This window comes from Neofelis nebulosa, chromosome 3, assembly GCF_028018385.1.
Source record: "Neofelis nebulosa isolate mNeoNeb1 chromosome 3, mNeoNeb1.pri, whole genome shotgun sequence".
Lineage (NCBI taxonomy): Eukaryota > Metazoa > Chordata > Mammalia > Carnivora > Felidae > Neofelis > Neofelis nebulosa.
In genome coordinates this window covers 32,117,543-32,140,028 of record NC_080784.1, presented here as the reverse complement: position 1 = coordinate 32,140,028, position 22,486 = coordinate 32,117,543, and the positions used below count along the sequence as shown (strand labels likewise).

Sequence of the window (22,486 nt, the reverse complement as noted above, 5' to 3'; positions counted from 1 at the left end):
TTAATCTTTACAAAGAACCAGCTCTTTGTGTTATTTTCTCTATTGTTTTTCTGTTTTCAATTTCACTGATTTCTGTTTTTATTTCTTTCTTTCCTTCCTTCTTACTTTGGATTTATTTTGTTTTCTCTCATTCTCGTTTCTTGAAGTAGGAGTTTAGATTATTTATTTGACTCTTCCTTTTTTACAACATTTTTATCATGCAAGTATGTGCATCTCAGCACGCCATTAGCTGTGCCCCACACATTTTGATCTTTTAGTTACATTTTCACTCATCTAAATGTATTTTTTAAAGTTCTATTGAGACTTTCTCTTTGGTCCATGATTATTTAGAAGTGTGTTGTTTAGCTTCTAAACATCTGGAATTTTCCCTGATGTTTTTCTGTTACTGATTTCTTGTTTGATTCCATTGTGATCAGTGATCACACACACATGCATGATTTTACTTTATTTATTTTAATGTTCATTCACTTTTGAGAGAGAGAGAGAGAGACAGAGTGAGACCAGGGGAGGGGCAGAGAGAGAGGGAGACACAGAATCCAAAGCAGGCTCCAGAATCTGAGCTGTCAGCATAGAACCCAACACAGGGCTCGAACTCATGAACTGGGAAATCATAACCTGAGCCGAAGTCAGATGCTTGACTGAGCCACCCAGGTGCCCCACATGCGTGATTTTAATTGTATGTTTGTTGAAATGTGTCGTATGGTCCAGAATATGTTCTATCAGGATATGTGTTCTGTGAGTGCTTGAAAAGAATGTAATTCTGCTGTTGTTGGATTGGCATGTTCTATGTCAATTAGACCCTCTTACTGATAGTGTGTTGAGTTCTACATGCTTGTTTATTTTCAGTCTGGTTGTTGTGTCAACTGTCAAGAGAGGGGTGTTGATATCTTCAAGTACAACTGTGAATTTCTCTATTTCTCATGTCAGTTATATCAGTTTTTACTTCACATATTTTGCAGCTATGTTGTTTGGTGCTTATACATTTAGACTGCTAGGCCTTCTTGGTGGATTGACCTTTCGGTCAGAGTAATACATGCTCTGAAGACTACTTTGGTGCTCAAATAGCCATTCTTGCTTTCTTTGGACTACTGTTTGCATGATCTGTCTTTTTTTTTACTTTCAACTCTCATATATCACTATATTTGAAGTAAGTTTCTTGTAGACAGCATATAGGTGAGTCATGTTTTTTATCTAATTCACTCTGCTAAGTCTGTGATCTAGGAGGCAAAAGAGAAAGCCCAGGAAATGTATCACTGTGGTGTTCCTTGGGTCTGAAGATCTCTAGTTGGTCTTCCTTCTATTTTTCAAAGTCTTCGTATGTTTTATATACAGTGTCAAGGATTTTTAGTTGTAATTAAGTGGGAGGAATAGGTGAAAGTGTGTCCACTCTATCTCTCTGGAAGTAGAAGTCACTAGTCACATTTTGTAAGCCTTTGCTGTTGTTCTTGTGGCTGTTTCTCCATCAGGAGTACAGTCCGGTGTGGTGGTTTACAGGGGACGTTTGGGAGTTAGACCGGTCAATATCCACCACTCTCCTGCCACATATGATCTTCACAAGGGAACAGATATGTCCGAGACTTACATTCTCCACCTGTAAAGCTGTACTTACCTCGTAACTTGCTTCGACAGCTGAAAAAGATGATATGTGCAAGTGCTTAGCATATGACTGTCGAGAACTTGAAACACAGCTAGTATGATTGAGGAGGTTAAGCTTTTTTAATTCTAAGTCATTTAAATTTAAATAGCAACACGGGGCTAGTGGCTACTCTATTAGTTCAGAGAGACACTGTTATAGATGGGGATAACTAATACTCACGGCATTCATGCAGAGTAAATAAAAATATGGAAAACTGCTTTGAAGACACTGTGATACACAACCTGAGGTGATATTTGTAGTCGATACACTAACTCAAGTGTGTTATTTTTCCCCTTCTAACCGAGAGCTGTCAATTTTTTGTCATAGACCTAAATAGAAGAATGAATACCATCAAGAAATGAATGAAATGGAGGAGGACAGCAACAGGACGCAAAATGTGTGATTAGCCTTCCTCCGACGTGTGCTCCTCTCCGTGACATGCTCATTCACCCACACACTACAGCGTCTGCCTTCCACACTCTGTCGCCTGCTGAGCCCCATCCTCCAGGATGGCTCTGTGCTGGGAGACGGGCAGGGGCAGCAATTTCGATCTGCTTCCTCATAGAGCAATGCCTCACATGTAGCTCAGTTAGCAACAAGAATGTGGTCTGCTATGAGAAATTGGTCCCTGGTGATACCTACCTCAAAAAGATCCCACTACCCCCCTGCCATACTCTGATGAAAAGTCATCCAAGGGAACTAGATGACGTTCTTTGACAGACTATTTCCCCCTTAGGGCTGTGGATTCCATCCTGCAAACGAGGACAAGTGGACTGCTCCAAGGGCACCAGGATGGGTACTAGGTGGCCTGGCTTCTTTACTTCTCTGTGCCACCAAATATCTAGGTGGTACCAGAAAACTCAGCTCCCTGTCATCCTGTGTGAAATGGAGACTCAGACCTCCACCGGGATCATAATCCCCTGTTTTATACCTGACACTTGTACGTTTTTGTGACTTCAAGGAAACAGCCACTTCCTGATGTATATTACAGTCGTAGAGATGAGTAACTGGAGGTGCCACAAGGTCAGGATTTGGTCAAAGTGTCACAATGAGATGGTACCAGAACTGGAAGTGAAATCCTCAAGACTCTAAGCCCTCGGGTCTTTGCCTTGTACTGTGGTGCCATGATCTCATTTAGAGGGAAGCATTGCTCAGGGCTGGAAAACGAAGTGTCTAATGAGTAGATCTGCTTCCCTCCCTTGCTCAACCTCCACACTTGTTAACACAAGCCCTGGTTTGGATATATAGAAAGGACGAGAAAAGCAGAACAAAAGAGATACGGAGCAAAATAAGAGAAAAAAAAAAAAAAAGGCAAGAGAAGGGATGCTTAATAGTTTCCACCTGTCCATAAAGAAAGACACTTAGAGTTTCCAGAAGAGCTAGCACCTTCTCGGAGTCAGAAGAATTAAGGAAAGTAAAGACGGAGAAGTGAGGTGGCTTTGTTCCCTTTAAGAGAGGTCTATTTAGTAAGTAGACACAGGGACAGCAGAGCTTGTGAATTAAGGCCCATTGGAGTTCCGATCTCTCCGGGGAGCCTCAGTCAGAGCAACGTCTTGAACTTATTTTTCTCATCACTGTAAAGGGGGTTGTGACACCAATACCAAAGGATTATCGTGAGGATGAAGCGAGAAAATGTATACAACAGGGCTGTCCAAGATAAAGAACACAATAGAGGAGAAAATTTATTAGTTTGGACTAGAACCAGATATTCTGTTTCAATCAAGTGATCTTCCCGTTATAATACGCCTCCCCTCCTCTTCCCTCCCTCCTACCCAATGCCAGCTCATTCTCTTAAGCCCTCTAATTAGCTAAATAAAGAGTACAGACAGGGCCTAGGTGAAAAACAATGTTCTCTGAGCCAAGTGAAATCCCCAGGGAAGGGAAGAAGCCCACATGGCCAATTACCATAGCATCATTTCATTTCCTCGGAGTGACTAATACCCAGAGATAGTCACTTAAACACTAATTGCAGAAGAACAGGTAGAAATCATGTTAAATGAGCCCATCTTTATTTCTGAGGAAAAAGACAGCCAGGCTCTGTGATCCATGAGTATGCTTGCTTCTTAATCTTCCACAGAAAGAGAGAATAGCTTCCATTTCCAATTGAACACTGGATTTCGACTGCATCAGTAGTTGTTCTCAAGCCAGCGGGCAGATTTACAGCATTGCAACTGAATTACCAGCAGAACAATGTGCCAACTCCATTGTGGCGGCATCTGATTTTTCCAAATTCAAGCACTGCGTCAAACAGTGATGCCTGCATGCTACAGAGAAACCACTGACCCCCACACATCTCACCTTGAACTTTCTAGAGCCTCTAAGGCCTCGGTCTCCATGCTGTGTTGAGAGAGAGGGAGGAGAGAGCCCCCACTTTGAGAAGGTGTTATGGGACCTCTTCACTGAGGGTTACTGTGAATCCTTGCTCCCCACCCTCCAGCTTGTTTTCTGTTTTCCACCTGTAGCTTCTTTTCCTTCCTTTTCTCTTCTCCTTCCTACCTCTAGCCATACTTCCTTCTACCACCAAAGTCAGTTTTCTTGTATCACAAGAGGTGGAAGGCAAGTAGGAAGGAAGACAGATGTCCTTCATTTCCTAATGCTGTCCTACTTCCTGACCTACAAAGTGACCATGAGTACTTTGCACTGATTATCCTAGGTCCCTCATCACCCAAAGGCCAAGTTACCCCACCTGCAAGCCGTTGGCCATTCCTGTCAAATTTTCCTAATCCCGCCTACTTAAATTCTACTTATTTCTTAAATTCCAAGTGCCACCTCCTTAAAAAGTCTTCCTTAACTACTTCAGCCCTTACAAAACTCCTGTCACTTCTTTTTTTTAAAAAAGAATTTTTTTTAATTTTTTATTTTTAACGTTTATTTATTTTTGAGACAGAGAGAGACACAGCATGAACGGGGGAGGGTCAGAGAGAGAGGGAGACACAGAATCTGAAACAGGCTCCGGGCTCTGAGCTGTCAGCACAGAGCCCGACGTGGGGCTCGAACCCGCGGACTGCAAGATCATGACCTGAGCCGAAGTCGGACGCTTAACTGACTGAGCCACCCAGGCGCCCCATAACTCCTGTCACTTCTTAAAAAAACAACAATAAAGTTTAGTTATAGTATCCACCTTACACACCAGTTCTATTGTGCATGTACTTAAGACTCCTCATTCTGATTTAATTATCCCTAAGGGAGGGGACCAAATCTCCCATCTCTCTTGTATTGTCCATACATGTCTTGGTTCAAGGCTATGCAGAGTTCATTGCCTATTTGATATCTGCTTAAAACAAAAAACTCGCTTCCAAGTTCTGTGCACTGGTGTTTGCATGAGGGCAGGGGCTTGGTAAGCCACAGAGACAACTTTTCATAGTGTAATGGTTCAATCTGGCACAGAACACATTTCTCAAAAGCCTCTAGTTTTCTAGGGACTGAGTTGGCCGCTGGCCATGTCAGAAACACGTTCTGTCCAGAGCAGTCGTTACCTCTTCTTTATAAAGAGATAACCAACCCACCTATAAGCTGGCCTCATTCCCATCACGGACATAATGAAAACAGGGTGCATTCTAGCTGAGTTAGTACTTCTTGTCTGTCAAGCTCAGCTCAGGTTCAATTTCCTTCCATGACCTTCCTCAGACCATGCAGCCATAAGGCTGTGTTTCCTAAAAAAATGAAATGAGGAATGCCAGAATGACTAAGATGATGTTCTCATGGGATGATCCTTTGAATCTATTTCCAGTTGGTGGTTGAGTGTTTCTGACTGGCAGGCAGTTCTGCGTGCCATATTCAGAGACCCAGGCTCCTTCCACATGTGGCTCTGCAATGTCCTAAGACCCTGGGGCGACCTGGATCCAGGAGCAATGGCAGGACCACAATATGACTTCCATGGTTCTAGCCACCTCTGCCTACATGGGCTCCATCTTTCACACAGAATATTACAAATTGTATTGTAGGACTCAGTATAAAGATGAATATATCGTGTGTTAATATACTTTCATGGAACTGAAAATTAATTTTTGCATTTTGCTTTTTGAAAAAATTAATACATTTCCATGAGCCCTTACAAGTCTCATGGTCCCTAAGGGCTGTGCTCAGCTAGTCTGTGCTTATTTCTTCCTGGTCCAAATCTCCATGGCGCTGGCTGCCCCATGCTCTTGGGACCCAGTTCATGCTGCCCTGGTCTGCCCCCTTGATACATACACGTCAGTCTCACCAGACAGACAGCAGGACAGCAGGACAGCAGGACAGCAGGACGTTGGGCCTTTTGCTTGCATGTTGCCCAGTGCTTTGCTGAGAGCGAGGGCTCTAGTCGTATGGATGACACAGCTGTCGTGGATTGGGCAATTTCCTTCACTCACCAAACCTCAGTTTCCTCATCTGTAAAATGGAGTGCTGGATCTGAATCCCCCCCATGGTACTTCTGTGTGGACGAAATGAGATGATTCATGCTTAGCGCAGCATCTGGCCCTTGGTAAGTTCTAAATTTGGGGAAGTAACGTTTTTATCATTATGACTTAATATGACAAGAACTCATATTTATAGAAACTTGGGTTCTCAAAGAACTGCCACGGGATGATAACATGGCTGTGGTTTTCATGTCTCAAGCTTGTTTATGGGAAACGCTGAGGTTTAACAGAAAGGTTCTGGAGTGAGCCCGACGTGGATTTAAATCCCACTCCGCCAGTCACCAGCCGGGTGGCATATCACACATATTTAATCTCTCCGACACTCTGCTTTCTCATCTGTGAAGTCAAATGACTTCCTTTACAAGTACTAAAACATTGTCCTTGGTCTCCGCGTCACCAGGCCGCCTTCCTTTTCTGTTGAGGGAGACGATTAGTGTCTAAATATCTCCTGTTGTGGTTATGAAAGCCTCAAGGTTCTTACAGGAGGCCCGAAAATTTGGTGTGGAGATCCAGAGTGCTAGCTCTCTTCTCTGTCCCTAGCCCTGTTAGAATGACAACAGGAAAGTCCTCATCAGTCATTAGCACCTTTACCTAAAATGTGCTTCTAGTCTCCAAAAAGCAGGTTCCATTGGCTGAGGAAAGGAGGGAGGATTTAAGAACCCAAGGCTGGGGGCAAAAGGTCTGGGATGCCGAGGGCTGTGTTATTTATATTTTATAATATATAAATATTATATATATATATATATATATATTTTTTTTTTCCTGTGATACCAGCATTGCCACAATTTGATGAAATCCTCTTGGTTTTAGAGTAACTACACTCCCCGTAGAGCTCTCTACTAAATGAAGTCGTAGGGTGTGAATTCTAATTCTTTCAAGTCTTGGTGGTTAGTGGCCTAATATTCACCTGACCTAAACCCTGAAAACAGCAATCAGGCCTATCGCCTAGCAAGCCATCTGCTAGGGACGTGTCACAACCACATGCAGGACGATCTGGGTGAGAATCCAGGACCTGATTCCAGTCCTGTCTTTGCCACATACAGCTCCATGAGTTACATCACTTGGTCCTGGGATTCCTTTGTTTCTTCCCTTACAATCTGCATAATAACACAGTAGCTACCTTGTAGGGTTGTATGCATGAGGTAGCACATGTCAAGTTCAGGGCGTCTGGTGCATAATTTTGCAAAAGCATCACATCCCAGTACAGCAGAGGGACACTACCTAAGCGACTGCTGGAAGCTGGGAAACACAACTTAGGAGCCTTCTAGCTGTCACCTGAGCCAGGGACTGCACCATCACTCACACAGAGCCACAGAGCAACCTGCAGCATAGCATGTCTGTCTTATTTGCTGGCTAAGCCGGAGTCTGGATAAACCCTGCTGGATTCAAGACCATATGAAAAGAGGGAGAAATAGAGGGCCAGCAAAAAATGACCACAAACAAGGCAAATTCAAATGGCTTCTAGTAGTATCCATAATGCAGAGCCGCCTGGAAACGGAATAACAGGAAGATAAGACGGGTCCCAAAGAGCATTGGAAAAAATGAGAAAATGAAAATATATGCAGGCTCCTTAAAGCATGCAACCACGACCGCGAAGATTTCAACTCATCCTGTATTTTTAATAAATCTAAAATAATTCGAATGGAATTTTCCTTGGTACTTACAATTGTGTTATAAATTTCACCGGTTAAGAAAAAATGGCAAGGGAAAGATGGGTGGTTCAATAAATGGAGGGAGAAAACAACAAGAAGCAGCGAACAATAGGCAATATGATAAGATGCTTAATCACACGTCAAAGGAATGCAGCTACAAGTCACAATGACCCTTGACGCCACTTCTGAACACGTGCAGCTTGCATTTGGAGTTTATTATGAACACGGGCAAAGAGGCAGCAATGAGAGTCAGAGGAACAGCCCAATGAAAAGTGAAAACCTAGAAAAAGATCAGTAATTCCATGCCCCACCATCCGCCTTAGAGACAGCTCTGTGCGCACCTGGTAAGTTTCTACAGATCTGAAAAAATTATCCAAGGAGCAGGCAAGCTGAGTGCAGGCAGATTCATTAGGGACGTAGTGCCTCTGCATCCCTAACTACCGAGGGGAGATTGGGGTATTGCAAACCCGAAGACGACAGCAGGTGTGTGTGAGAACGTGCCTCTGCTAGACTCCATTCAACAACCTGCATCAGAGACACAAGGACCCATTACAGCATACATGAGGCAGCGTTTCCGGGGTTTGCCTACGGAGCTGTAAGATTAATAAGCTTCCTGGGTCTTTCTCATGCTCATCAAAGTTTGAGAAGCACCACTTTATTTTTTTTTATTTTTGCAACGTTTATTTATTTTTGAGACAGAGAGAGAAGACAGAGTGCTAGTGGGGGAGGGGCAGAGAGAGAGGGAGACACAGAATCCGAAGCAGGGTCCAGGCTCCGGGATGTCAGCACAGAGCCCGACGCGGGGCTTGAACCCATGGTTGGCGAGATCATGACTGGAGCCGAAGTCGGACACTTAACCGACCGAGCCACCCAGGTGCCCTGAGAAACCACCATTTTAGCACCTCCCACCCAGCGTGTCCCTGCCAGATGGCAACAGGCTGCTCTTGGATCCACTGGTTCCTTGTGGGGAGGCGGAAGACTAGGTTGACACCCAAGACCGCTCTTACCAAAAGAAGCTTCGTGACCTATTCTGTCTACATCCACCCTCGAACCTTGGAAGCAGCCGTGCATCCTTTTCTTTCAAAGAAAGGGGAGGACGTGGAGGAACTTGGCTGTGAAATTATGATGCTGTGATCTCATTCTTGTCAATCTGGTTCTGAGCCTGGCTTTCTTCTGCTGTCTCCAGAACCCCAAACTTAATCATCAGGACTCCCTGTTCTTGAGTGTGAGGATGACACACATCTGGAACCACAGGGAAATGGCCATGAGAGGCTGAGGTTGTACAGCCAGACAATATTCTTTTAATGCAAAGAGGGGAAGAGTTGACCAAAGGTAAAACCAGAGATGGTTTGCCTGGGGGGTGGGGAGGGGACAGCGCAGTCAAATCCTATCAGTGTGGCTACAGCAAGAGCTTGCAGAGATGATGGTTTACTTAAGGAATTAACAGAAAAATAAGCTGCTCTGCCCACAATCATCTCAGCTGCCAAAACCCCAATTATTTCTTACCCTGAAATGATCCTAGGAAAAGAACAGTCCAACTTCTGCCCCAGTGTCAACTACTCCCTCTTGACCTTGTGGTTAACTCCTTCGGAATATTAAAATATGATTCTTTAGCCTCTCGAGCTGACCCAGGCTATTACAGTGTCTTCCCAGATGGGGTCAACTGGGGTCTCTCTCTCTCCATCTCTCTGCCTCTTTCTCTCACGTACACACACACACATTCTTTTTCTCTCTCTTTTTACTTATGTTCACAATGCTAAAGAATTTGACGAAAGCCCAAGATATTGGTCTTCATATGAGTCTCACTGATGCATGTTACTTTCTGGACTTCAGGGGACTGAAGTCTTTTAAAAAGAAACGTGCTCAGGAGAAGGGTCGGTGGGGCAGGGAGACTGTGGGGCTCTGGAGCGTGGGTACCTAATCATGTATCCTTGGCAGCCACAGCAAGAACCCCTGCTGACTTGTCAAACTCTCACATGGACGTTAAGAAGATTAAGATAATAGCATGCCTAACATAGCTAATAAGAAAGATTTGAAACAATTGGCAAAAATAGATGGAGTTATGAAACGCTTATTAAGCGATAATGATTCCATGTCACAATAACGGCAACATAGGGTCGGCTTAATTTCACGCACCGAGAAGAGAGATGTAGATGATATGGGGGCAGAAAGAGACAGAATCTGCAATGTTCTGTGCCCAGTGCCCGACGTGGCAGGCAGAGACACATTCGCCTGGGAACGAGCGCCGCCGCCCCCCCCCTCCCAAAACACCTTCATCACCAATCATGGCCAGGTTGGGAAGGGTGTGCAGGTCACAGAGCTGTCCGTTCACATCTGCTGTGTTGGCCACTGGAGGAGGTGTATCTGTGTGTCCAAACAACTTAAACAGATTTCCCTTAATTTCAGAGTAGTCACATCGACCTTCCCCCTTTGTGGGATGATGCCTGGGCACATCATCAACATGCCAGTTCCCTCCCTGTTTGTTTTTTAGGGACAAGAAGCACGTAATTCCACTCAAAGGGAAGTGGCTGAGGACCCCTTCAGGCCCAGAAGGGTGAGGAACATACCGAATGCAGCTCCTTCCCATGCCCATCCCTGCCTCTCCAGGGAGGAGCCCCTGCATCGGGACCCCTGTGCCCGGTGCAGACCGGACTCCGGGCAGGCAGGCTGGAGCACGAGGGGAGGTCCTCCTGGTCTCCACTCCGTATTTCTCATCCATTTAGAGGAAACAGCCAGCTGGAAGCCCAGGGACTTTCTCAAGCCCATTGGCCTTGTCTTTCCCTCACCAAACTCTCTTTCCTTTCAAAAGGGATGGGAGCAAGCTTCCGTCTGCAGCGAGAAATGACAAAGACCTGAACAAAGATGAGGCTTTTGATCCTCCGATGGGATGCTCAAGGTGGGAAGACAAGCAGTGGGTGACTCTCCTACATTGCTGGTGAAATGGTGGAAGAGAGTCTTAAGAAGATTGTCTGCAACAGGATTTAAAATCGAAAGCAAGCATACCCTTTCCACGAGCAGACCTCCTCTCAGGAACCCATCTCACGGAAGCAGCAGCACTCACATACGGAAGCACCTCTGTAAGCCATGCGCACTGTTGGGAGGCAAAAAGTCTGGAAACCAGGGGAGCACCCGTTGACAGAGGAGCCAATGAACGTGATAGACCCCAGATGGCTTCCATACAGAACTAAACGAGCAGAGGAAAAGCACAGACACAAAACATGTTGTGAGCACGTGGTTTCTTGGAAGAAGTCGGTGAGGCTGACGTTAGTGTACAGGACAAGAGATGGGAAGGAACTGTGCCTCCCTCCGGCCCCTCCAAAAAAGAATAAAAGGAAAGGCTGGCACTAACCATTCAAGCATGTGGTGTAAGTCGGAGAAGCGGATTGACTTTTGGGGACGTGCCATCAAGATCATACCTGTTGGGGAGAGACGTAAGCTGGATCTCTGCCAATCCCCGTGGAGCTGGTAGTGCTCTGGACAGTTATCCCGAATTAGGATAAAGACCAGGCATTGGACTCAGGCTGCTCCCGGGAAGGAGGCGGCTCCCATCAGAAGAGGGAGAGCACCCGGACAGACGGGGAGCCCGAGTCAACCATCCAGCACAGGGATGGCGCTTTAGTCCTGGAGGGGAGGGGCCCGACGGCCAGGCACAGCAGCCACTGCAGGGGGCATCATCACATGTCTGAGTCTGTGAAATTATGGATACCGTGCGCGCAGATGCACAAAGAAAAAGAGTAAAGAGAAGAGAGGCCTCTTCGATTCTCAAATTTTAAATTTATTTCTCACACGGACAGTTCTGAAGCCAAGCCAGCCTCCATACCAAGGGCCTGTGGAGTAGACTCCCAGCCTGGGCAATTCTGGTGGTAATACTGCCTGATGATTTCCCCTGACGTCGTTACAATGGAAACCAGGCGCCAAGATCCCGGCTGAACTAATGTCCGCTCCTGAGAACTCTGACTGCCTTCTATTTTTGAATGGGTTGGAAATAGAACCAAGGGATAAATTTTGTCTCCCTTTTGCTTGTCAGGGTCGGGTACCTTGAAATCAAGCATAAAACACAAAGGAAAGCCCTCAGAAGGACAGGAGGGCAGAGCTACATAGGGGGCTGTAAACTTGAAGCAATTGTTCCAACCCAGCCCTAACTAGGAAGCCCAGTGGTGACTCAGGCACCCCTTGAGGCCAATTAAGATGCTATAAAAAATGCAGGAACTTCAAAATTGGACACGTAATGAGTCCTTCAATATCATCTTCTCCTTCTTGCACCATATTACTAAGGCAAAGTGGAGACAATGCATTCTGTGTGCATATTTCTCCCAAGATTACCTTCTGCAATCATCTGAAAGATTTCATTTCTATCAACAAGTGTTAGGAGAACAACAGAGAGGAAAATGAGGCTGAAGCAAAGCTTCAAAGTTCTGTGTTTCTACTGATATGGAAAGAAAGATCCAGCGGCTCGTCCTCTTGCAACAGGATATCCTCATTCAATTAACGTTGTTCTGGAAAGAATAATGTAATTAGCCAAGAAAAAGGTAAGTTACACATATTGGAAAGGAGGACGAGAGTTAGTAAATGTAGATGATTTTTGTATATCTGGAGATCCCAAAAGAATTAGCTGGAAAAAGACCTCCTAGTACTATAATAGGAAAGCAAGGAGGAAGCTGGTTGAACGTTAACTATATTAGAAATCTATAGCTTTCTTTTATACTAGCGATAATTAGAACTATTGGAATGTGATGGGGGACAAGATTCCATCACAGGAACAATAAAAATATAAAACACTTAGGTTTACATTTAACTGGAAATGGATAGAATAAACAAAGAGAAAGCTAACAGAAAACTAACTGCCTTCAATGAAGCGGGTTAGGAAGTTTTTATGTTGCAAAGATAGCAATTCCATTCATTTGAATATGTAAGTTAACAGGATTCCAACTAACAGTTTATTTGGCACTAGACAATTCTAAATTTCACCTAGAGGAATAAATATGGATGAAAATCCTAAACGAAATGGGGGCTGTCCTATTAGATTTTAAGATACTCTTAAAATGACAGTAATTTATAAAATATCGATACCAAAATGGAAAGGCTGCCTGCTGATTGATCATTCAGCTACTTCCGATCCCTCCGGGCACGGAAATTAGCATCCTGTCTTTTCTCAGTTGACCATGGACTCTGGTGGATGGTATTTCGCATCGTGGCCATCTTCTCCCAGGTCCTCCCAGCCCAGGAAAGGAGCCATCAGCCCCCATGTCCTCAACACCATCTTAGGAAAAGCAGTTGTAGCCCTAAGCTTTGGACCTTTGTTCCTTTTGATGATGCTGAGTCAGTCTCCAAGGTCAGAACATGTCCTCTGGTTGTCCCTCCAGGACACCAAACATCTGGGAGAGAAGTGACCCATCCAGTTGGAACCAACCGTTCTGTTTTCCAGCTTCCTGTTGGCCTTTCACTGGATGAATAAAATATGCAGACTCTTACTTTAATTTTTCGCTTGTCTCCTGGACTTTCGATGCCTCGCATACCAGAGCTTCTCAAGTCATTTGTGCGAAGGGCTAGTTTTTTTTTCCAAATGCATCGTGTACGAGCACTTTTTTTAAATGCAAGAGGAATAAATAACCCCCCCCCAAAAAAAAAAGAAAAGAAAAAATGCCAAGCAAATACAAGCCCCAATTTTTATTATATTCAACCAACATAAAATTCCTCTGTTATATGGCTCCAAATGCCTCTAAACACTTACTCTTTTCACAGGCCAGTGACAAACCATCAGTACCAGGCCACCTGCCACTGACTGTACTGTCCTAACCTCGTCATCAACAAACCGGCTGCCACTGTAGCTAAGGATTCTTCACACCCTGTGGCCCGTGCCACAAGACCATCTTCTATTTTTACAACCCTTTACTTTCGATAGCACTCAAATCCTCTCCCTCATAGGACTCTCCAGCATCATTCTGAGGAATAATTGGAGCAACTTCTTAAGTTTTGGGGGTTTTTTTTACATTTATTTATTTTTGAGAGACAGAGAGAGAGACAGAGCACAAGTAGGGGAGGGGCAGAGAGAAGGAGACACAGAAGCCGAAGCAGGCTCCAGGCTCCGAGCCGTCAGGACAGAGCCTGACACGGGGCTTGAACTCACACACCGTGAGATCATGACCTGAGCCGAAGTTGGATGCTTAACTAACGGAGCCACCCAGGTGCCTAATTGGGGCAACTTTTAAACAAACCCCATTTGTCAGGCGAGTGATGCAATTCCTCGTAGACACTTTCAGCGGTGTGCCCACCGTGGTCAGTGATGAAGCTGGAACTCACCTAAAGTGTCCTGATTCCTGATCGCGGGTTCTTTCCATCCCCCGGGGGAGCCATGTACGTGGTGATAAACGACAAGCTGATCTATTTGATGAGTTTATCCCGTGGCCCTGGCCGGCCAAAAACACTTTATGCGCGAATACTGCCAAAGTCCCTTCTTGCCTTTCTTTACCCCATATATTCTTGAAGAAAGTTCCCCACTCCAAATTGTCCAGCGCCCTTGGGCTAATGGTATTGTTCCTACGCTGCCTCACTGTGTTGAGAGAAAAACTTCAAATGATCCATAATTTTCAAAAACAATAGCAAATCTCAAACCACAGCAATGTCACTAAAATCTCTCATTAAACTCTTCAAGAAGTGTAACAAATTAGTTAGGCTCCATGGCCACAACCAAGGTGGCCTTACTCACCTCCTAGCTGTGCTTCCAAACTGCAGGTGTGGTACATTATGTAGGAGCAAATAAGCAGCCTCTGGCATCCCAAGTTTGTAAGTTAAGCTACGAAGACTTCAGGAAATTTTGAACCAAATCTCTGCTTATTATTCAGAAGGGGATGTTTTTCTCTGTCTTCTGCAGGAGGGGCCAGCGGTGTGCTTGGGGTGGGTGACAGCAAAGCTAAGTGCTCACGTCACCGCGGGATTCATGCAGTTAAATGGAGTTCTAGAGAGCTTCAGTGGTGCAATGCTCCAGCTCAGGAAGGCAGCGTGGGGCAGGGGCAAGGCCTGGGTTCCAGAATCACAGGGTCCTAGCTTCCAACCCAGCCCTGCCACTCCCCAAATGGGTAATGGGCCTTGACTTTGGGATGCTAACAGAACTGTGATTATGGAACAAAGGTATATACGTAAAATGGCTTAGCACATACATGCTGGAAATTACTTGTCTTTGTAAATAGAGAAAAAGCGCACAGAGTTCACCTTCCACAACCAGGCATCCCCCTGCATCTTTTCAAAAAGCCCCTCAGAAAAGATCTTTGATTTATTTTTCCTCCATACTGACTCTATCGTATTAAAATAGCTTCAGGTGAGGTGCAGAAGCTACATGAAAAAAACACAGTTAAAAAGAGCAGTGAGAGTCACATTAAAGTCTACAATAGCCATTGGGCACTCAACTAGACAGCCTGAGGGCTGACTGATATCCACAGTGAGGATGTTTGCTAGGACGGGATAAAAAAAGGTTTGCTTTATGAAACAATTTTGCACTGGCTATTCTGACGCCCACTTCAAGAAGCTAACTTGTGCGGAGGCTCAGTCGGTTGAGCGTCTGACTTCGCTCAGGTCATGATCTCACGGCTTGCGAGTTCGAGCCCGGCGTGGGGCTCTGTGCTGAGGGCTCAGAGCCTGGAGCCTGCTTCGGATTCTGTGTCTCCATCTCTCTGCCCCTCCACCACTCACACCTATCTCTCTCTCTCTCTCTCAAAAATAAGGAAACATTAAAAAAATTAAAAAAAAAAACTTACGTGTCTGAAGATGTATTTCTGGCTCAGAGTGCTCCCACCTTTGCTGGCTTTGATCCCTATTCTAACACAATACCTTAGTCTCTGTCAGGGCAACTCAGAGGACAGGGGAAATAAAATCATCTTTAAGTTACTGGAAACACTACAACATACAATAAGGACGTTCCGATTTTCTTTTTCTTTTTTTCTTTTTTTTTTGGCTTGAGTTGTCCCAGTTGGCTGTCTACACTGATCACAAGACTCCTGTTTCTCAGGACTGTGGAGAGTGAAGCCAAGAAACTGAGTACAAACCAGGACAGGCATTCCATCATACAGATGTTTCACACCGTGTTTTGTTTTCTGGAACCAAAAGACACACGAAGACTTAAGTTTGCAAGACCACGTTTGAGCACTTCGGATACCTGAAGTTTTTCTTTTTCTTTTTTTTTTTTAATGTTTATTTGTTGTGAGAGAGGGAGAGAGTGGGGGAGGGGCAGAGAGAGAGAGAGGAAGAGAGAGAATCCTAAGCAGGCTCCAGGCTCAGCAGGGATCCCCACGCGGGGCCTCGATCTCGCAACCGTGAGATTGCGATCTGAGCCGAAATCAAACAGCTGGCCACTCAACCGACTGAGCCACCCAGGCACCCCTGAATTTTCTCCTTTTATGTTTAAATGTTTTACGACAGGAGGCCCAGGCTCTCTTTGCCTGCATGTGCATCTGAAGAAGCAGACTGGGCCCAGCTGAAAGTCACTGATGCCACCTTCCTTCCGAGTGTCTGTGGCAGGGGGAGACCCCAAGCCCTCGGCTCCGCTATTCGTACAAAACGTGGTGCAGCTGGTCGGGTTCTCTGCGCTCTACGTTGAAAACAGCTTTATCACCTCACATGTCGAACCGGATTTCGGGTCTCTTTCATTTACTTCCACAGATGTTTACTCAGCACTTACTACTGCGCTTAGGCCCAGAGGCTTCCGAGCTGATCACGACTGACTCAGGTCAGGCCTGTAACATACAATTCAGAGCTTACGAGACAATCATCCAAGCGGATCCTGTCGTTCTGCTGATGAAGACGAGAGGCCTGGAACGAAGAAACCTTCCCAGAGTCACACCGTAGGCAAGTGTGAACCGTTCAAAGTCACGCTTCTACGCGAGGGCAACTCAAGAGTTTAAAATCACAGTTACAATGTCGGTGCCATTACTATCAAAGAAATGGTAGAAAGTAAAACAAATGGCTGAAAATAAAAGGACGACGTGCCAGTCCCCTATCATGTAGCTTCTGGACACAGCTGTCAATTCATTTCTCCATCTGGATACAGCATAGCAGCTGTCTACACGCTGTCTGCACACGTCTACTCGTCTACACGTCTACACGTGTCTACACGTCAACTTGCTCAAACTGCCCGTGGATCTTCCAACTTATCCTTTGTTTCTGAAGGCAGAGTCAAGGCCACAATGACCCTCACTGTATTCTCAGCTTTATTCTAGGTGAGTCAGATATGGAGCCCTGTATAGCAGAGACCAGGTTTTCACACTCAAGATTTTTATAATCTGGGGAGACACCAAGCCAGACTTGCATGCAAATGTGTGTTAATAAAGCCCGTGTTTAATTATGGAATGTGCGTATCAATAATGTTAGCAGGCTATGGCTCGTGCTAGTCAAGTTGTGTCTTTTAGGAAGCCTTTTGGACACACTGCCCCCCAAATTGGAAAACCAACCTCTTCCAACTGTGCCTTTGTGCTTATCGTGACCCTACGTGGGGCTCAGTTATGTGTTAGTCTCCACGTTGAAGTCAGGGTCCGCTTGTATCTGCCACCCAGTAGGCTCTCAGTATGTTTCTTGCATAAAGTAAATAAAAGATATTTTGAGATCCTAGTCCACTCTGGGGTAGCTTCCCAGAAGAGGAAAGCTGGGATTTATTTTAAGACATGGAAATGATTTGGTGGAAGGAGGCACATTTCTTCCTTAGTTCCCTTCACTATGCCTAGAACATGGGAGCAGGGCTTGGGGTGGGCGTAGTCAGAAGGGCTTGGGGGAGAGGTGAGGCAGACTGTGCCTGCGCTTCTTCCGTGATTGGAAAGAAGTCTTCAGGGGTGGGCTCGCTCCGCCAGAGTCAAGGGTGAGAACAGGAAACGAAGTCCTGACCCTCGACCCAGCTTCACCTGCACCCTCCTACCGTATGTTCTCCATTCAAGACGCCATTGTACCAAACTTTGCAGTGACCTTGGGAAATCACTTCCATCTGGAAGCCTGGGTGAGTCACAGGAAGGCAAGATGAAATTTCTCCAGTTTGCATTTGGCCCGGACTGTCACATCTGCATTTTGACCCTTATGAAACGCTATTACCCAAGAACATACGGATGGCTGCAACATTGTAAATCAAAAGCCTTGCGGCTCCAATTCCCTTCCAATGCACATGGTTAGACATAGAAGTCACAGTTGCTTACAGGCTGCAGTTGGACTTTGAGAAAATGGCAGGCTCTGGAAAGCTCTGGGCATTTGGTCAGGACAGTAGCAAAGTGCAAGGGTTTGGGAAGGTAGTGGTTGGGTGGGAGAGTGTGTTGCACGCAATTTTTTTCTTTCTGGTTTTTGTCCCAGGAGATCCATTTGATATTGACACCTGAACTTTGTAACATAGCCGGGTCCTGCTCCACTGGCTTCTACACAAAAAAACATGATGCAAAGCAGCTGGGGCAAAAGCAGTTACCATGGAAACCCCAGGCTTTAGTTTGGAAAGTAAAAGTGATATTTATGATGACCGCAGCTATGGTTTGTACCAATGCGCTTCCCGGGAAGTCTCTTTTTATCCTGAACTTTAGTATTCCTTTCTTTCCCGCCCGTGGAATTTGGCAAAAGAAAAATTTTAAATCAGATTGGAAATATTACCTTCCCAGTTAAATAGCTAAAACAGGAGACCTTGATTTATTCAAACCATATTTGTTGAAGACAGAGTTAACTCTAAATGGGGAAACTGCTTAAAGGTCAAGTTTTGTCTTGGATACTTTGAAAGAGTTGCTAAGCATTTTGTCCCCCAGGAAGGCTGCGCTGACACCAGGAGGTGTTACTTGTTACTTCCCCACAACCATTTTCCACCTCTCAGGAATGAGAGGAGAATTATGGCCGCAGAGAGCAAACACATCCTTTTGTGGGCATGATCGCAATTGTGGTCAAGCCGGTCATGGCAGCAGGAACAGACCGGTCGCCTTAGAGCACTGGCCTGAGATACAGAAAACATTAAGGGCATGGGCTGGGGCACCAGAGAGAGCCAGGATGCAATTCCTACTCTGCTGCTAGTCCTTGCTGCATGACCTTGGGCAAGTTTCTTAACCAGCCTCTGCCACAATTTCCTCATCTCTGATATGAGAATCAGAAAACCTACCGCTCCAGTTTGCAAGGATTAAATAAAATAATGCACACAAAGCATTTAGTATCAGCACGTTATAAACTATAATGCAAAATGAAACCAAGCTGGAACCACTGTTTACCCTCTAATGGCAAGGAGGGTGGATGATCTTGGGCCAGTGGAGTTGCCAATACCTACATAACAGTCGTGGATACATGCACACACGTACACACATTCAACTGTCTACGTCGATTTTAAAAAGCAGCTCTTCAAATACAAGAGTAATTACCGATCTTTATAACTAAACAGTATTGAATTAATTGCCCATATGCTCACAGTAGTATGATGAGCCCTGTGCAGCACAAGTAAAACAAAGCCTGTCCAGGGGCGCCTGGGTGGCTCAGTCGGTTAAGCATCTGACTCTTGATCACGATCTCACAGTTCGTGAGTTCAAGCCCAGCGTTGCACGGGCTCTGCACGGACAGTGCAGAGCCTGCTTAGGATTCTCTCTCTGCCCCTCGTCTGCTCGCTTTCTCTCTTTCTCTCTCTCTCTCTCTCAAAATAAATAAACATTTAAACAGCAGAAACAAAAACGGAGGCTGTCCTTGTTCTTAACAATCCTAAACCGATGACACGGACATGGACAAAAAAACAGGTGGACAGCTATAGCTGCCAACAGTCTTAGAGAAATCTAGAAAGCCAGGTAGAGACACTATGCATAAAGGCAAAGGTCTAACGCATGAGGAAAAAAAGAAAAAACAATTAAAAGGAAGAAATCAATCAAAAGGAAGAATCAGGTGGAAGGGAGGTAGGGAAGACAGGAGAGCAGAAGCAAGCAGACCAAACTGACACATTCTCTGGCTTGAAGCAACTGGTCCATCTCAGAGCGCAATGGCCACAAGCCTGGCCCAGCTCCCCCGATGCCCGTCTCTGAGCCCCTCAAAATCCAGCCCGTCTCCTCGTGTTCCCTTTCTCATTCCATCTCAAGGGCATCTGGTTGTCACGGGTAGCCTCTTACCCGGCCCCTGATGATTCCCTCTTCTTTTGTACTCATCTTCCCTTTCTTGGAGAAAAAAAAAGCAATGATTGGCTATGAAGCCCTCGGCAGTGACAATTCTTGTTGCCAGGATTTTCTGCCACACTGAGCCTTCCACTTTTCCAAACCTCAGGCGAGTGTTGCTTGTTCCTCTTCTGTTTCTTTCTCCCAACTTCATACCCGTCCCTAAGTTCAGCCCTGGGCCCGTCTCCTTGTCGGAGGGCCCACTGACTTAGCAGCACGGGTTCCCCAATCCCATCACGAGGGCTGGCCCCTCACCAAGACGCAGATATTCACCACTGATCTCTGGATCAGTCGTGTCCAACTGAACACTCTGAGATGATGGAAATAGTTTGATGCCGGGGCACCTGGGTGGCTCAGTCGGTTAAGCGCCCGACTCCGGCTCAGGTCGTGATCTCACAGTTCGTGGGTTCAAGCCCCGCGTTGGGCTCTGCGCTGACAGCTCGGAGCCTGGAGCCTCCTTCGGATTCTGTGTCTCCCTCCCTCTCTGCCTGTCCCCCATTTGCGCTCTGCCTCTCTCACTCTCAAAAATGAATAAATGTTAAAAAAAAAAATTAAAAAAAAAAAACAACAGTTTGATGCCTACACTGTCCAGTAGGGTAGCCATTCATCGTATCTGAATGAGCATTTGAAACGTGGTTAGCCTGGATGAGGAACTGAATTTATAATTCTCTCTTATTTCCATGAATTTAACTCAAATTTAATTCGCCACATGTGGCTCGTGGCTACCACGTTAAACAGCACAGTTTTACATAGTTTCACTAAAGCTCCGTGATTTCAGGTGTGATCTGGTCACAGCTAAAGGCTTTCCAGAACGTGTTCCTCCCCCTGGCATCTCTGTCTGCACTCTAGGCTCAAATGCTACCTTTTGTTTATCCCACTCCGATTCCTCATACGCAGCCTCTGCTTCCCACTGATTCCCCCTGCAGGCATCCCCGCTCTCGGCATTGCCCCTCTGTCCCACAGCCACACCCCGTCCAGGTCCTCATTCAGACCTACACAGTCAGCTGGGTCTCTCACTTCCACATGCCCTGCCGTCGCTGCTGATCTAACCTCTCTCCAACACTGCTCCATCATGTCACTTACCTGCCTCAAACCCGCAGTGTGGTTCCCCACATTCCCTTACTTCAAGGCCAAAATCCTTGTCTGCTTTTCAACAAAACACCAAGAGAATGCGATGCCATGAAGCGTGGTCATGCTGCCTTCCACGGTTCTCCCTGCATGCACACACAAACACACACGCATGCACGCACAACTACCCTTTCCAGGCGGATCATCTCACTAGCCCATGGACATTCCATGCTCACTCCTACCTTGGGGCGTGGCTTTGCAAATCCTACCTTTCAAGATCCAGCTGAAGACTCCCTCCCTCTATAGACATTTCCAAGCCCTGCCTGACACACCTCGCCTCTGAATTCCTCCTGGAACATTTCTAGGGAATGTCATCTTGTCCTGATAATTACTGTTTCATGGGAACTATCCTTTCCTTCCCAATTAGACTTCAAAGCAGTGAGTCGTTTTCTTCAGTAACCCCTGTAAGACGTAGCTCAGATCGGAGCGTGAGGTAGATGTTTATTGCTTCGTGAACACTTCTCAACTAATTGGTACGTTCAGGATAAGAGCTGGACACGAAAACGTCTGAGAACTCAGTGAACATTAAACTCACACCGTTCAGAATCGACTCTCTGCTCCCCCTCCTTCTTGGCAGCTCCCTCTACTTGTCCTCGCCTTTTCCAGCTTCTATTCCCTTTGGTGTCTACCTCTTCCAGGAAATCACATGAGCTAATCATGACAGGTCAGGGTACAGAGAGTAAGAGTTTTCCATCTTCTCCTGGGGGGGTGGGCACGGCTGATGTTGCTTATGCCATATAATCAACGTGTGTCTGTTGAGGAAGTCACGCCATAGAGTACAGCGGTAAAATCATGACAGATCTCTGCTTCTTACTGGTTTGGTGTCACTGGATGAACTGTTCAACCCTGATGAGTCTCACTTCTTAGGCAGGTAAAACAAGGATAAAAATACTTCATTGTACATTTACAGGGAAACCACAAGTTAAATAAAATCACACTTGAATAATGGGCTAAAGATAGAGGATTGGATATGCCAGACACGGAACCACATGGATGACTGAGGCGTTTTCATTTTAAAGAATGATCTAGAAAAGCCATGTTTAAACCAAAAGAACTCCTTAAAGTGGAGTTAATCTGTGTCAACTAATCTGAAGGAGAAGGAACATTCTGGAAATCACATACAGCCCACGACGGCGGCACAGGGCCACACGGAGGTGAGAGGAATCTGAGCAGGTCTGCTTCCTCTCGGGAGTGACGAGGCGGAACAGAACCGTGAAGGGAAAAAAGCAGTCCTCATACAGAGGCCAGAAAGGACAGTGGCTAGCCAACAGCAGGAGGAAAAACACTCTTTGGCTTATCAGCCACAGAAGCTAAGCAGGACCTTGAATTCGGGGTAGCGATTCCCCTTTCAGTTTCTCCTGATAATAAAAAGGGGCTCAGGAAAATCCCTCCCAACTTTTTACTGCCGAAGGTCACTTTGTTATGTTTCCCCACAGAACCTATGCTCTGAAAAATTTTAAATGATATACAGTAGACGAAGGGCCTACGTATTGACCAACACAGATCAACTGTGCTGTAGATGTTAGTTACATGAAACACATGACTATT

At 45.7% G+C, this 22,486-nt stretch overlaps 1 protein-coding gene across 9 annotated transcripts in view; it reads right to left on the bottom strand.

Annotated features, from left to right (window-relative positions):
* ADRA1A (adrenoceptor alpha 1A) overlaps nt 1-22,486 on the bottom strand; it is a 110,653-nt gene that overhangs the window by 67,480 nt on the left and 20,687 nt on the right. Inside the window, exon 2 of one of the 9 annotated variants that reach the window (XM_058720257.1) lies at nt 13,346-16,487. The exons of the other annotated variants lie outside the window; for them this stretch is intronic. Within the exon in view, the coding sequence (XP_058576240.1) occupies nt 16,444-16,487 (44 nt within the window). The 3' untranslated portion in view covers nt 13,346-16,443. Of the gene's footprint in view, nt 1-13,345; nt 16,488-22,486 lie in introns of those variants that run through there. 9 annotated transcript variants of the gene reach the window in all.